At 45.4% G+C, this 17,605-nt stretch overlaps 1 protein-coding gene across 2 annotated transcripts in view; it reads left to right on the forward strand.

Moving 5' to 3' along the window:
- Positions 1-13,626: 13,626 nt before the first annotated feature.
- The window catches only part of HHIPL2 (HHIP like 2), a 45,100-nt gene continuing 41,121 nt past the window's right edge, over positions 13,627-17,605 (forward strand). For both annotated transcript variants that reach the window (XM_085887351.1, XM_085887352.1), the window contains exon 1: positions 13,627-14,156. In XM_085887351.1, the coding sequence (XP_085743477.1) occupies positions 13,899-14,156 (258 nt within the window). In that variant the 5' untranslated portion in view covers positions 13,627-13,898. The remainder of the gene's footprint in view (positions 14,157-17,605) is intronic.

Consider the following 17,605-nt stretch of genomic DNA (forward strand, 5'->3'; position numbering starts at 1 on the left):
CTTCGCCTGTTTGCCTTGCCCTCTCCTTTGCTTCTCTGCTCCACCCTCTCTTCACTGCTCCTCATCTGCCGTTGCTACATCTACACTCGAAGTTGGTGTGCGACAGATGTTCTTCTGGGACCAGTGTGGAGCACACGTTTCCACGAGCCCCGGCAAAGTGACTCGGCAGGAGATAACGCGCGACTCTTGAGGTGGGAACGCTCAAGTGGAGTGCCCCATGGAGGCTGGGCCGTCTTAAGGCATGGGCACACTGGGCAGTGGCCCAGGGGCCCCACGATTCCAGGGGGCCCCATGCTGCCATATTGTTCATGAGAGATCTCTTGGCAGAGTGGATAATTACTTGACCTCTCGCTGGAAAGGCCTGGGATTCAAATCCCTTTTCAAATTATATTTATAATATAAATAATTTGTGCTAAACTATCTGACAAATGTTATTTCTTATAATGTTGTTAATCTGCAAAAATATTGCATTGTTTATGCAATAATACTGTATTGTTTTGTTATTGCAGATTAACAATATTATAAGAAATATCATTTGATTAATCCTCGCTTTACAGCATATTTTTCATGTTTAAACATTGATTTTGTTGAAGTACCAATAAATGTATAGGCTTAATTTTATTGACCATTTTCATTTTTATTCCTGTGGGTGGGTGGGTGGAGGCTCCAGTGCATTGCTTAGCCCAGGGCCTACAATGCTGGGAAGACGGCCCTGCACGGAGATACACGCTGCACTCACAGACCTATGCATGACTCGGCTAGGAATATTTTGCCTCACGCATCTTCTCTCCTCTCTTTCTTTCCACCCCTCCATCTCATCCCCTTTGGACGCACAAAAGAGCATCCATTACAGATTCGCAATCACAGTTTCCTATGGCACAACACTGCACCGCCCAGATTGCACCACACCACACCTCCTACTCCCACCTTAGACAGCAGTATTTCTCCCTCCAACCTCCCCCAAAGCGTACTGGGTTGCGTTGGTCGGCTGACCGCGCCAGGTATTGCGAGGCTGTTCGTCCTCATCTGCTCTCTTTCCTTCTGGTTATCTAATCGTGTGTGTGTGTGTGTGTATATGTTTGTGTGTGTGTGTATATGTTTGTGTGTGAGTGAGATGGCACATGTTGTAGAAGTTTTAATGGGATAAGTCTGCTCTGTGTATGCTTTTGTAAATTGCTTGCCATTTGTCGCACCCCACAAATTTCTTGCTATCTCTGCTGTACGTAATAATAAACCCATTTACTGTGCCACATACCTTTTCTCCCATGCTTGTCCAGAAATGTTCCCAGCTCGTTTTCATATTTTCCTTCATTGGCCCAGCATGGTCCATATCCGAGCCGAGCCGGGACGTTATCCCCCAACGATCTGTTTTTCCAGCCGATACGTCCTTGGGGAGTTACGCGTGATTGCGTCTGATCCGGTCAGGTGATCCGGTTTGAACAGGGCATACCGAGGGTGTGTCCCCCGGTAATTAGATCACGTGACCATTAGGTAACTGGCATTCATAAGACGCAGGACCCTACGTCACGTGGTCGAGTTATTGGGGTTCACGGTCGATTAATTAGTGACCCGCCAGGTCAGAGAGTTATTCGTGTGCGATGGCCTGCGATTCCGAAGAGTCTTGTGGGAACCCGAGGTAGCTTCCCCCCCCCCCCCTCGTGGTCTTCTAGCCCCCTACCCCGGGTCCGCAACAATATTATTGGTTAAACATAATACATATATATGTATATATATATATATATATATATATATATATATATATATATATATATATATATATATATATATATATATATACACGAGTACGTGCCCATAAAAAAAAATTCAAACCACGAGCAACAACAACCACGCAGACAGTTTCTTCGCTCTCGAGTGCCCGTAGGTGCGTGGCCCGGAAGTTCGAATATTATTCGCAGTTGTGATTATTCGCAATTTAGTTTTAATACCCAATTATTCAATTAGCGCCAACGTATTTTACCTTTTCGCAATGTCGTGGCAAGGAAAAACAAAAAGAGAAGAGAGAAAAAAATTTACTTCCTGGTTCGGAGCATACCAGCACTCTGATGTTACCGAAATTTATACACCGTCTAATATGAAAACGATCATAACTTGGGGCATTGTGTTTATCTGTAAATGCGCATAAGAAATCGAGAATTTATTAGAATACACGAAGTCATCATTATCCGGAAGTCCGTACGTTGTAACCCATAATGGATCCGGAAGTCGTAACGTTGTAATCCGTAATGGCGAACGCGGCTGAGCTTCCCTTCCCCATCGGCCATGCCCACGCAACAACGTGTCTTGTCATTGGTTTGGTAAATAAATGGCCATAACTTGGGAAGCACTTGTCCGATTAAAATCAAGCCTTGAAAAGGCACATCCTCAGGTCCCCAGCAATATACCTGGCAAGTTTCAATTAGATCGGACCAGCGGTTGTCGAGAAACAGCGGTCACAGACACACACACAGATATACACGCACACATAGAGATTGCTGGAATTATCGATATATATATATATATATATATATATATATATATATATATATATATATATATATATAATAAAGGAGGTGTTTCGATAAGAAACAAGGACAAATGTGTCGAAGAGCCGCGTCCGAAAGGTTTTGTCTTCACGAGGAGAAGAAGAAGAAGAAGAAGAAGAAGAACAACAACAACAACAAGACGGAGCTCTCTTAGAGCCAGCGTTTGCAACGCGACGCGGCTAAAAATAAATATACATGGAAATCATAATTGAATGGAAGATAGAGATATAAATAGACCGAGCTAAAAGACCCACGTAACGCATTTCATCCCATTAACCCACAAGACATGAGGGGAAGATCTGACTACATGATGACTAATAAAATAACTGCCTGGGGATGACTGCATGTTGCGTGCCATTGCCTTCGAGGCATGCGGTTTTGCAGAACCCCAACAGTTCATATATATATATATATATATATATATATATATATATATATATATATATATATATATATATATATATATATATATATATATATATATATATATATATATAGTGTCAAAAGGGAGGCTTTGACGCAGCAATGTCTTCCATTTCTCAAAGTCGCAGTATTCGCTCGCTTGCGCTCACTCATATTTCTCCTTTTAAAACTGGGACACATTACTTCTTCATCACCCTCCCTTTTGATACTAATCCCCCTGCTGGGGGTTGGGCTTCGCCCCCTTTCATATTGTTACGAATTCTGGCTCGCCTGGCGTGCGAGCAATTACGTAACTCCAACCGCATCACCCACCGGATGGACAATTCAGTCATGACCCTCCTGGAACTACCGCCAGGAGCCAGTCACGGGTGGGGGTTTTACCTCACCACAACCCAGTCCGCATTCTACCCACGCGAAATAGGGTGCATCGCCGAATGTCGATATACCTAAGTACCCACGAGGGTAGCGTACCGAGGAGTTGTACCACGCCGCAGGTCGGCTCCGGACACGAACCGCTTAAGCGGCTCGTTCCGTGCAAAGGGGATAACCGAGTGGAGTTCTCGCCGACCTCGATGGTTCAGATTAATTGCTGGGTGTCGAAACCCACTACCAATCCCTTCCGTGATGCAAGATGGCACTTTCAAACGAAGGAAAGGACTCAACGAAACGGGTCACAATTTAACAAGTACTTTTATTTCTCACACACACACACACACACACACACACACACACACACACACACACACACACACACACACACACACACACACACACACACACACACACACACACGGCAAGCACGTATTCACAGCCATACAGTAATAATGCACATATAACAGTCAAATCAATGAAAGTAACGCAGAGGTACAACCTCATAAAGCAATGTACAAGCACTTATTCAGGTATACTTAAAAGACTGGCGCCACACACACATTTACACAAAAAGCAAATAAAAGCCACCCTCATAGGCAAGGGGGCAGACAGGTCCGTGGACCAAATGTACGTGGGACCTGGGTGAGCGGCCAGGTCAACGAGACCGAAGGGGTCTTACCCGCACCCTCGTGGCGCGATGGCGGGCTAGCCGCAATGTCAGCGTAACCTGCCTGACTCCGTGCCCCTGGCGTGGTCGGTGAGCTCCTTTAGGCGTGCGTTGCGCAGGCACGTATTGGTCGGTTGACACCACGGTTGGGGTGGGGAACGGACGGGGTTAGCGGCGCTATCTCAGCGCGGATGGGTGGAATTGTTGATGCTCGGGGTGGAGAGAGAGTAATGGCGGACACTCCGTCCCGCTAGCGGGGCCTTGGGACCGCACCGACTCCGGCGAACTCTCGCGCCTGAGCCCTCTTCCGCGTCCCTGCTTCACTCCGTGACTCGTCCCTCGACCTCAACTCCGAGCTCCGTGCCCTTCTCCGTCCGATCCCCGCAAACACACGACTCAGACTCCACGACTTCGATCACAACCCAACAACGACAACCTCGACGACGACCTCCGTCTTCACTCGACCAGCCCGTCGCGAGTCGCCTTGTGCTCGCGTCTTTATAGACCGGGGGATGAGCGTGTATGTAAATTCGCGGATCAAAACGCGCTTGGAGGCGGGGCCACGCCACCCGATGTTCAGCCATTGGTCAGGCAAAAAGGGGGCGTGAGCCTCTCTTGATACGAATTTCCTCCGAAAAAGGAATCCACATGCATCGCGCTTGGGGGCGGGGCCACATCGCAGGACGCTCGCCCATTGGACGGAGGAAAAGGGGGCGTGAACATCCCCTGATCCGATTTCCTCTCCCGTAAAGGGAGCCATTTGAACTCGCGGCACGACGCGTTCGGCAACAACCACCAAATGGGCCCTGGACATCATGACCTTCGGTGTTGACAGGTGGTGTGGTTGATGGTTGTGGAAGGAGAAAGGCGAAGGTGGTGGGGGGTTTGCTGTGGTGGTTTGGTTGTTGGCGGGCTTCGTTTGAGAATGTGGGTTAGGCGATGCTTGCAGGGTGGGGTTGTGGAGGTGAAGGTAGTGGCGGTTTGGTGTAGTTGTTCGGGGGCGTTGTTGGTGGTGGCGATTTGGTTGTTGGGGGGTTGATTGGTCCAAAATAATGATAGATATAGAAAAATGGCTAACTCAAAGCGTCGCAGCCCGGATGAATCACACATATTCCCTCAAAACAACGGGTGTGGACTAACTACACATTAACTTATCGATATATCTAACCTGAGGACCTTTCTGGTGTATTACAAATTTCCACAGCCGTAACACTATGATCATTTCTTTCATCAAATTGAGTAGTCGTATCAAGATACTATAAATATTTATGTTTTATTTTCAGGAATAACTTAATTTATCCATCAATTAAAAATAGTGCAGTGGTAGCCCGTTAAAAGCCCAACCCCATTTTTTTATTAATACTTTCCTTTCAGCCCATCAGGAAAGGTATTTATTGCAACACTCATTAAATAAAATATATATATATATATATATATATATATATATATATATATATATATATATATATATATATATATATATATATATATATATATATATATCATCAAATGCTGTTCGAGCTTTTTTCTTGCAGTCTCTGAGACTATTTTGTGTTTATAATTTCTTATAAGATTCATCTCTCCGTAAACATCCTTTCTCTTCCAGATACATTCAAGGTAATGTTGAAAGTTCATGGTCTCTTTGAATACACTCTTCTTTAGACCTTTAAGTTTCTTTTCACATTTGAATTCATTTAACCCTCTCACTACGTATTTATAAGCAGATGCCTTTGATCTAACACGTACAAATTCAATTTGTATCTTTTCACCAAATTCATCTTTAAATTTACCAATAACCTTTTTATTCTTATTTGAAAAGAGCGGGTTATTAAGATCATAATTACTTGTATCACAAATTTCTTCATCTTCTTTGATGTCCTTGGAAACATCATCTGTAGTTATCTCTACTTTTAAGCTATCCGTATCCATACAGAGCAAAACAATATTCTCACCATGTCTTTTCTTGAGATTATTATAAAAGTAATCATACATTAAATACTTTGAAAGATCTAAAACAGATGTTCCCACATAAATCGGTTGATCCATCTTACTACTGTCTTTATTCAAATGAACAGCACAAAAATTATCTGTCAATATTTCTACTCTTTTAAAGCTTGGTTTATTTATCAACTTCTCTGCCTGCTCCCAAGTTGTAGCAAGTCTAACATTTTATGTATTATATTTTCCATTGTTTTACCAAATACAGAATGATTCATCAACTTGTAAAAGTCCTTCTCAAAATCATTATTCGCCTTTGTTCTCATCCTCATATTATAATGAATATATTTACCTAACCAATTAGTCCAAGAGCATTAGGTCAAAATAGGCCCTAACCTGGACATTTTTGGTAACAAGCTGATTTTTTCAGGATAGGTCCAGGAATATGTCTAGAATAACATACTAAAAGTCCTCATAAATCCACCTTGAGCGTTTTCCGCAATCCAAGATGGCGTGCAAAATGGCCGCCTCTTCTGTTTTTCTCATAACTTTGCAAGCAGGTTTCCCCAAAACACACTTTAAATGTCTACATATATGTTTTGAAGTATGAGGAACTCATTAGAATACATCTTAAGAGATGCTGAAGCACGCAAGTACCAATAAGACCTCTTGAGTTCTTCCAAAAGTCCAAAATGGCGTCCAAAATGGCCTCCATTTCATGTTTTTCTCATATATTTGCAAGTAGGTTTCCCCAAAACACACTTTAAATGTCTAAACATATGTTTTGAAGTATGAGGAACTTATTAGAATACATCTTAAGAGATATTGAAGCACGCAAGTACCAATAAGACTGCTTGAGCTCTTCCAAAAATCTAAAATGGCGTCCAAAATGGCCGCCATATATACTGTTTTTTGTCATAACTTTGCAAGTAGGTTTCCCCAAAACACACTTTAAATGTCTAAATATATGTTTTGAAGTATAAGGAACTCGATAGAATACATTTTAAGAGATGTTGAAGCACGCAAGTACCAATAAAACTGTTTGAGCTCTTCCAAAAATCCAAAATGGTGTCCAAAATGGCCGTCATTAACAATTTCATCTCAAAATTGTTTAAATATTTATCATTAATTAATTAACTGTGATATTTCATCCTGAAAATATTCAACAAACATTTCAATTATAAATGTGGTTGCTGTGCATACAGTATTCAAATCAATTTGAATGTTAAAGTCTAGAAGTGTGCCCTTAATCGCTTATGACATTACGAGGGAAACATTGTACCATCAGTTTGATGCTAAACAGACAGGGCGACATAAATTTGCCATATGGTCCATTTTCGTCACCTAAAGCTCGGAAATTGAAAACTTGGTGCTAACCTTTTTTTACCAACAAGATGCAGTTGATGTCTACCATGAGGTGAGTTCTATTTGAAACATTCCGTTATCATTAAGGAAGTAAAACTATTATTTTGGTACCCAGACTAAATGCATGATCAAAATTTGTGTCTTCATGCATGTACTACACAGTACTGTGTAATATCACTTGACAGGGAATTTCTGTGGAGTAGTCTATCGTTACACCTAAAACATTGTATTGAATCATTTTATTTGTTTCATGCAGATGAAAAGAATTATAGTATGATAGAAATCAGAGAGTGTATGACACTCCTTCCTATTGGTACATGTATGCTGTATTTGTATAAAAGGTTCCTTTTTTGTGTGTGTCATGTCATTCCTATATTGTGATATGCTAGTATACATTCATTATTAATAATAGCAGACATTTTAAAGTGCCTTTTCCATTGGATACAAAGTGCTATGAGATGTCATCCCTGGTTGTCATAGGAGATAAAATATATTACCAGGCTGCGACAGTACAAGTGCAGTGCACATCTAGGGATAACAAAATAAGTTAGTCTTCAAGTCACATATTACATGGCAGTGAATTTCTGTGGAGTAGCCACTATCATCATCATCATTTTCCTCTCAGGTTTCCTTGCGAGATTTTCTCTGCCCAATACAATTCCTACCAGACATTCTGGCACCCCACAATGAGTTGATTCATCCGTAATTTAACTTCACAGGTATCAATATGTAAACATGCTATAGAGTACTGTGATTGTGATGTGTTATAGAAATTGCAGAATCATGTGATGGCAATCATGTGATGGCATTGGCACTTGTGTGCTTCTACATCTCTTATAATGTATTCTATTGAGTTCCTTGTACTTCAAAATATATTTAGACATCTAAAGTGCGTTTCGCGGAAACCTACTTGCAAAGTTAAGAGAAAAACATTAAATGGCAGCCATTTTGGACGCCATCTTGGATTGCGGAAAACGCTCAAGGAGGATTCATGAGGACTTTTAGTATGTTATTTCACACACATTCCTGGACCTTTCCTGAAAAAATCAGCTTGTTACCAAAAATGTCCAGGTTAAACCCTAATGCTCTTGGACTAAATGACTTTGACTAAACTTTAGTTCCCTATGTACCTTTTTAACTTGTATTCCTGCTTCTATAAATTGCTTTCGATTTGTTTGGTGTAAAACATACTTCTCTTTATCAAACGTTGTTAATAATTTAGTTGTTGGAATATATTGTTGCGGGCCAGGGACCGGTGGCGAGGACGACTGCTTGGTGGGGGAAGTTGCGTTGTCTCCCACCAGACTCCCGGAATTGTAGGACGTCGCTCACGGTCAACTCCGTGAGGCGGCGGGTCACTTAACCGACCGTGGATGCCAATACCTCCACCGCGTAGCATAGGGTCTTTTTGTCTGGAACCAATTTACCTAATTAACCATGCGGTGTCGTCTACCGGGGAACCACGCCCTCGGCCAGTCTTGCTCGAACCGGGTCACTCTACCGACTGTGGTAAAGTTCCAACTACCGACAACCAACTCCGATTCAGGTGCAGTCGAGCGGAACTGCCAAAGCCGTGCCGGCGAGGATGAACAGATGAACGGGAACAAAGACCCGGCTAAAACTCAGATCCGAACCATGCTGGACCAATGAAGGAAAGGACGGAAACGAACTGGGAACATTTCTACAATTGTTTATTTATAATAAACGAGGAAATTTATGTGGCAGAGAAACAGGTTTATTAGGGTGTTATGCAGGGGAAAGAAAGAAGATGTAGTGCAACAATATACAGCAACTTTCAAAAGAAGATACACAGCAGACTTACGCGGGAATTATACACGCAAGATTTACAATGATCGAAAACACTTCTACAATTTCTACTTATTAGACTGGCACCACACACTCAGACAGACACTCGGACAAAATAAACCCAGTTGAAGGCAAAGGACTTTTGCAGCCAGGGAGGGAGGCGGGCTGAGGTCTCGGTTCTTTCGAGTATCTGAGTCTCGGAGAAAGGAATGCTCCGTGGTGCGGCACCTGCCAACAGTCGTGCAGTCAGGTCCACAGCCGCCCGTGGAGGTTGAGTGGGCAGGGAGCAGTAGTCGGGGTGAGAGGTGAGCAGAGCCAAGCAGCGGGAACCCTTTCGTTTTCCAACCAACTCCGACCCCCAAAGAACTGAACTCCGACCCCCAAAGAACTCAAGACTGAGGATGGTGTCGTGGTTTATAGACCTCCCTCAGTGGGGCGGGGCCTTGGTCAAAACTGACATCACTGTCCGCCCTGATTGGACGGGGCTCCCATGGGTCCGCCCTTTCTGGGTGGGGCCTCGGCCAGGCACCGGGGAGGCCCGCCCACTTCACGCGTGTGGACTCGTCAAAGAGTTGGAGCGTTTGGAGAAGCCGAATAGGAACTGCGACAGCGAAGAGTCTGTCTCGGAAAAAACGAGCCTCGAGAGACAACAGGTGGACCGTGGTACATTGTTGCCAGCGAACCGAAGGCTGCAAGCGCTCGGGTACTGTGGATCGCAATGGAGGATGGGATATAAAGATTTATTACCCCAACTAAAAAAACATCGCAACGCACCTCTTCAAATTCCCACTACACACAAGGAGGGGTTCTGTCTACACATCTACTTAATGGCATAAATGAATTGGGACACCTGTATGTTGTATGCATACGGTTCCTAGAACCGTAACAATATTTAAACTCGTTTGAAGAACTAAAGAAATGTTGTTGATAACCACCGAATAGCTCTTGATTGGGGATCTCTTTTTCAGCTCCAAAAGGAAGGTCTTTATGTTTGTTACGAAGTTTTCCAGGAGAGCTTAAATCTATGTCAAAATAATACCCATAATCCCGTTTATCTAAATCTTCTTGACTTGGGAGATTATATCATCGAGGATAGATTTGTACTCGTATTCTTTCCCCTATTTAAAATTTATGGTAAATATTTTTGTGTACGGTTGAAACTCTGAGTGCCTTGCGGAAATATAGGGGGAGCATATCTCAGACAGAGTAGGGAGCGAGGCTGGAGAGGAGACGGTAGAAGATAGAAAGACCACCGACTTGCCTGCGGTGAGAAAGTGAGACACCCCAAGACTCAGCTTCATCTTGAGAGATACCCATGATCCTAAAAGCCTTGGTTTCCACAGCGTGAAGTCGAGCGAGGTGTGAAGCAGGAGCACCAGCCCAGAGGGGAGAGCGATGCTCCATCAGATTGCGGATGAAAGCTTTGAAAGTGGTAAATGAACAGATTAGACAAAACTTTGTGGACAGGTTGGGTGTTTGATAAGGACGAATCGATTCGATTTTGGTTCACGTCCTGATAGAAATCCGGCCTATCAGTGGGATACAAAATGTAAACTGTTCAACCTGGCAGAGATTGAACAGTTTACATTCAATCTCTGCCAGGTTTGAGTGTGGGTGCCGTTGTGCTCTTGCGAGTGCTGTTCTCGTTTAGTTATTTTCTTCAAGTTTAGTTGGAGTACAAAGCGGATGCGGATGGGCTTTGAATTTTGAGATTCGTTGTAGTTTCCAATTTTAATCGGCCTGTCCTTTTTATTTGCTGTTGCTTTGCCACCGTTCTGATCTCTATTAAAATACCAAGCTTGCACACTAAAAACTCGGCTCGCCGTCGCACGATCGCTATGAAATTGCTGTGGCACTTAGCGGACATGCTGACAATGTTTGGGACGTCTTGGCGTTCCATCGTACCACTTGCATTTTGCACAATGCGTATTTTTGTCATTCCCCGTGTACGGTCTGTCGTCTGCTTCCAGCTATGTTGTACTGCTATCCCGTGCATGTGCACGGGTATCGCTAGTTTTTGTATATTTCTTGATGCCTTCACAAACATAAATTTTCATTAATTTTTTTGTTTCTGTGGCATTTCTTCTGAGTTTTCTGTTTCACAATGGTTGAATTCGGGGGTTTAACTTGATTTATTTTTTTGAACATTCAGTATTTGAATCTGAATATTGGATATCCTTTTTAAATATTGTGGGTTTCTCTTTTTTTGTTTTTGTGTTACCTCTCTCAGGCATCTTGTGAGAGATGTTGACTCTTTGGCCACATGATCTGCTCTCACCTGTCGAGCCTTTGAATACATGTCCAAGCTGGCCTTCAAAGCCAGTTGCTGCCTCAGACCATTCCACAGGACCAATCCCTTCCTCAAGCAATCTCATCTTACAAATGTGCAATTGGGGTGAAAATGTAACATCCGTCTACCTTCGGTAGCGGAGGTTAATAATGTTTTTTTTAAAATTTAATGTGAATGTTATGAGTTCATTTAATAAGATGAAGAAGTTTGAAATATAACTCGAAAGCAAGGGGTATGATATAGTTGCAGTAAAGCAAGACATTGCTTCATGAAGAGAGAAATTGGGGACAGGACAAAAGGCTACCTTCCTGCTCCTTGTCTGTGTATCGGTGTTATCGGAAAGATAAAACAGGAAATATATATATATATATATATATATATATATATATATATATATATATATATATATATATATATATATATATATCTAAGCCAATTCACAGTAATTACATAACATCGGAAATATAAATTTAATGCTGATCCATTTTCAGTCCAAAGCATGATTGAGTGGTGTTGCTACGTCTCCACTCTACAGCACATTGACTTGGGGCACGACCGTATCCTTTCCATGCAATCTTTCTCTGCCCACACCCACCTTCCCTCTCCTTACCTTCATCACATCCTCCCCACCCCGAGCTGTTTTTGCATATAGTGGCACCAACTCGTTTGATTTCCTTCCCACAACGTACCCCAGGGGTCCGTGTAGCAATCTGGGTGAAAGACAGTGTTGTATCGAGAGCAATATACTGATGTGGATCCAGTGTGTGTGTGTGTGTGTGTGTGTGTGTGTGTGTGTGTGTGTGTGTGTGTGTGTGTGTGTACATGTGTGTACATGAGTGAATGCTTGTTGACTAAATGATAGATATTGAGCAGAATTCGTGAAGGTGGCCCCAGTTTCATGGCCTCAAAATGTCCCTGACATTGTGGAGTTAACTTCGTGTACCATGTGTGTTTCACTCCGCATGTTGTGTGACCCTCTTAACATCCATGCGCCCTGCTCTGCTCCTCCTGGCACAGTGGATTATATTCACATGAAACGTGATGTGTAAATGTATTCTTGCTGAATGTTATGAATTGCCTTATTTGTGAGCGAAGATTGATGGATACAGGGAAACTTCAGTGAAGGTGAATAAGCTTACTGTATCGTTTGAACATTTCACAACCAGGGTAGTGCACACACGCCGACTGTTTGCTTTCCCAACGAACTGAAGGTGTTTGTGAACTACTGTACTTGTGGGCTCAAGAAAGTGGGCATAGTTGGTCACGTGGTTAGATTACGCAAAGTCTTGTGCAGTGCATTCGCATTACGCACTATAAAGTGAATCTGACAATAACTTTGGATGGAACGTCCAGACATCTCTGTAGTTAAACTTGGAGCTGAAATGAAAGTTCATCTTCACGTGTTAAGTTGCCATTATTTAGTTACACATTGAGATACTGAGGAAATTCTGACCCACCTCCTCCCCCCCACAATTCCGACCCACCACCTCCTCCCCCCCTCCCCCCCACAATTCCGACCCACCATCTCCTCCCCGCTCCCCCCACAATTCCGACCGACCTCCTCCTCCCCTTACCCCTACCACAATTCCGACCCACCTCCTCCCCCCACAATTCCTACCCACCACCTCCTCCTCCCCTTCCCCCCAACAATTCCGACCCACCTCCTCCCCCACACGATTATGACCCCCCACCTTCCAACCCACCACCTCCTTCTCCCCCCACCTTCCAACCCACCACCTCCTTCTCCCCCCCCCCACCTTCCAACCCACCACCTCCTTCTCCCCCCCCCACAATTCCGACCCGCCTCCTCAATCGATGACAACTTGATCGAATTTCAGGGAAAATCTTGTGAAGCAAAATCTCTGTTACAATTTATCCTCCACGATGGTAAATTATATTGGAATATCTTGAGTCGGGAGACCATGATGTTTGGTGTATCCTTAACATGATACACACATGTAGCCTCAATGGTCCCATTGTTTAACGATCTCACGACTTGACCGTCCTCCCTCCCTCCCTTCCTCCCTTCCTCCCTCCCTTCCTCCCTCCCTTCCTCCCTTCCTTCCTCCCTTCCTTCCTTCCTTCCTCCCTTCCTTCCTTTCCTTCCTCCCTTCCTTCCTTTCTTCCCTTCCTCCCTCCCTTCCTCCCTCCCTTCCTTCCTTCCTTCCTTCCTCCCTCCCTCCCTCCCTCCCTTCCTCCCTTCCTTCCCTTCTAATTCTCGATTTGTTTTGCCTTCCCAGTTCTTGACCCTTCCAACGCTCTTTTCTATTTCCCTCCCAAAGTGCCACTAATTGAGCTCCTTCCTTCCTTCCTCCCTTCCTTCCTCCCTTCCTTCCTATTCTCTCGATTTGTTTTGCCTTCCCAGTTCTTGACCCTTCCAACGCTCTTTTCTATTTCCCTCCCAAAGTGCCACCAATTGAGCTCCTCCCTGCCGCTCGCCATGTTCCTGGGTGTGCTGAGCCATTGAATCCCAAAGGGGAACTTTGAGCTGGGAATGGCCGTTGATGGTCGATTTCTGTGCGTCCTCTTCACGCTCCTTGTCCCCATGTCTTCCCACCCGCAATGCCTCGATTTCCGTCCTCCCTTCAAATCACACAACCCATTACAGTTCTGCACGGATTACGTGCTTTTCGGATGCTGCACCGACCGACGTGACGAGCAGCTCGCGAAGATGTTCCACACGGTCATGGAGAACTTGGATCGTGCCGTTTCCCAACGATGCGCCCATTATGTGAAGTCCATCATGTGCCAGGTGCGCGAGAAAGCGGAGCGGGGAATGGGTGGCGATGTATCTCCGGTACTGTGGCTCGGACACGGGGAATGGGCGGCGATGTATCTCCGGTACTGTGGCTCGGACACGGGGAATGGGCGGCGATGTAACTCCGGTACTGTGGCTCGGACACGGGGAATGGGCGGCGATGTATCTCCGGTACTGTGGCTCGGACACGGGGAATGGGCGGCGATGTATCTCTGGTACTGTGGCTCGGACACGGGGAATGGGCGGCGATGTATCTCTGGTACTGTGGCTCGGACACGGGGAATGGGCGGCGATGTATCTCCAGTACTGTGGCTCGGACACGGGGAATGGGTGGCGATGTATCTCCGGTACTGTGGCTCGGACACGGGGAATGGGCGGCGATGTATCTCCGGTACTGTGGCTCGGACACGGGGAATGGGCGGCGATGTATCTCCGGTACTGTGGCTCGGACACTGGGAATGGGCGGCGATGTATCTCTGGTACTGTGGCTCGGACACGGGGAATGGGCGGCGATGTATCTCTGGTACTGTGGCTCGGACACGGGGAATGGGCGGCGATGTATCTCCGGTACTTTGGCTCGGACACGGGGAATGGACGGCGATGTATCTCTGGTACTGTGGCTCGGACACGGGGAATGGGCGGCGATGTATCTCCAGTACTGTGGCTCGGACACGGGGAATGGGCGGCGATGTATCTCTGGTACTGTGGCTCGGACACGGGGAATGGGCGGCGATGTATCTCCGGTACTGTGGCTCGGACACGGGGAATGGGCGGCGATGTATCTCCGGTACTGTGGCTCGGACACGGGGAATGGGCGGCGATGTATCTCCGGTACTGTGGCTCGGACACGGGGAATGGGCGGCGATGTATCTCCGGTACTGTGGCTCGGACACGGGGAATGGGCGGCGATGTATCTCCGGTACTGTGGCTCGGACACGGGGAATGGGCGGCGATGTATCTCCGGTACTGTGGCTCGGACACGGGGAATGGGCGGCGATGTATCTCCGGTACTGTGGCTCGGACACGGGGAATGGGCGGCGATGTATCTCCGGTACTGTAGCTCGATCTGCGATGCTTATTTCGATGCATGAACTCGGGCACAAGTTTACTCGCACTAATTCGACTTTCTCATGTGAACAGTCCGCATGATTGCAGGTGCAGACAGTGGCGGAGGTGCAGCGGGTGCGGGCAGTGGCATAGGTGCAGCAGGTGCAGGCAATGGCGGATGTGGAGCGGGCAGTGGCGGAGGTGCAGCGGGTGCAGGCAGTTGTGGAGGTGCAGCAGGTGTGGGCCGTGGCAGAGGTGCAGTGGGTGTGGGCAGTGGCACAGGTGCAGTGGGTGCGGGCAGTGATGGAGGTGCAGCGGGTGCGGGCAGTGGCGGAAGTGCAGCGAGCAGTGGAAGAGGTGCAGCGGGTGCAGGCAGTGGTGCAGTGGCGGAGGTGCCGCAGGTGCGGGCAGTGGCGGATGTGCAGCGGGTGCAGGCAGTGGCGGAGGTGCAGCGGGTGCGGGAGGTGGTATAGGTGCCGAAAGAGAAATTGGTAGACATGAGGTATGGGAGACACATTTTGTGGGTGTTGAGACAATTAAATATGTGGATTCTTCATTCTGCAGAAAAGATTGTCGTTCTGTGTGGAGTTGGACACAGAATTCTGTGTAGTTTTGAAGGATCGGGAGTTCTGGACATTGAAGGAAGGGTAAACGATATTGCATTGAGTCGTGGCAGGAAGAAGTTGGTTGTGGTACACAGAGGTGCGAATAATGTAGGGAAAGTTTACTCGGAGGTTTTGAAAAATAGACGTGGATATTGGGTAAGTGGCTCCCATCTGAACCCCTGACTTGTGATGCAGGAGACCCATACTCAAATCGTACACTGAATATATTGTACCACTCGTGTCCATCTACTCGTGTCCTTGTAGTTCCTTGTAAATGGACATTGTTTGCTAATGTCCTAATTCACTTGAACTCCACTGCTGCCCTTGTCTGTCATGCGGTTGATGTACCCACTCCTCCATGAGCCTTAGATCAGTGTCCAGAAGATCCTTCTGAACATTGATTATATGGATGATGTCATCAGTGGGTGAAAACCACACGGACTAACAATATGTTTTTTTTGTGCTTGTTCAGTAACTTATAGTAATTCACCAAGTTTTCTTGTTGAAATCAACTTTAGTGACCATTTTGGTGGACCACATGCCTGGTGTTGGCTTAATTGTTGGGGTGGTGGGCTTGGGATCCAAGGATCCTGTGTTCAAATCCTACTCAGCTGTTGAATTAATACCAGGTGAGGTTGACTCTGCCTGTCATCCTTCCGAGGACGGCAAAATGAGTGCCAGCTTGCTGGTATCCTGTGTCGTAGTGGCGATACGTCCAAGATTGTGCCCCAATCACCCAATTCACAGGAATTCATTTAATTGCAGAACATGGGAAATATAAATTTAATGCTCATCCATTTCCAGTCCAAACCATGACTGAGTGGTGTTGCTCCATCTCCACTCTACAGCACATTGGCTGGGGGTATGACCTACTTTGCACGCAGTCTTGCCGTGCCCACACCCACCTTCCCTCTCCCTTATCTTTGTCACGTCCTACCCACCGGGTAGAAACGAGGGTAGAAAATATGGTTTTGGATTGCAGATGATCTGAGATAGTGCTGAACAGCTGTCTTGAAGACATGGAGGGAAGAATGAAATTGAAGAGGATGTGGAAGTTGGTTCCACAAGTGGGGAAAAAGATCAGAAACAAATGAGTGGAAGTGAACAGTGATCCTGGATTGAGGTAATTTCACTAAAAGGGGGTTGATTGTGCGACACGTGAGCCCGACAGATACCTGAGGTGGGGCAAAGCACGAATAGGGAAGATCTTCATCTTTCTGTTGGCATCTTCTCTCCAAAGGAAGAATTGCTCTGATGAGGATATAACAAAAGGGACATTATCCATGTCTTCTCTTTGATCTGCCTCGTCTGTCTCTCAACGTTGCCATTTCCTAAAATCAGGTTCACAAACCTTTATAGCTGCTTACACCGTCCCCAAGGCCCCAACCTGCTTGGTTATGATTCTACTTACGCACCTTCCAACTGGGGAATGTTATTTTTAAACAATACTGACTGTTTCTGACCCAGATTAAGGTGAGATCTCCATGTTGTTTTTCACGATGATTAATTACACTGGTCAACAACAAATTTGTTGTCTGCATTTTTTAAGCTGATTTAGGACGAATCTGATGCGCTGAATCCAAAACTCACATTAGTTTTGTTCAATCAGGTCAAGTTTTTGAGATATGGCCACATGTCGTTTTTTACATTTTTGTTCACATGTACGCATGTGTGGAGCATTTTAGAAGAAGTTGGTGGGGGTAAAATGTCATGTCAAATAATTGTTTTGACTGGAAATAATTATTTTAATGACAAGAAGTATTCAGGTACGATAGTTCTGGGTGATTATGT

The sequence above is a fragment of the Eptatretus burgeri genome, chromosome 7 (genome assembly GCF_056783735.1).
Source record: "Eptatretus burgeri isolate ZD-2024b chromosome 7, Ebu_testis_v1, whole genome shotgun sequence".
NCBI classification, from domain to species: Eukaryota; Metazoa; Chordata; class Myxini; order Myxiniformes; family Myxinidae; genus Eptatretus; species Eptatretus burgeri.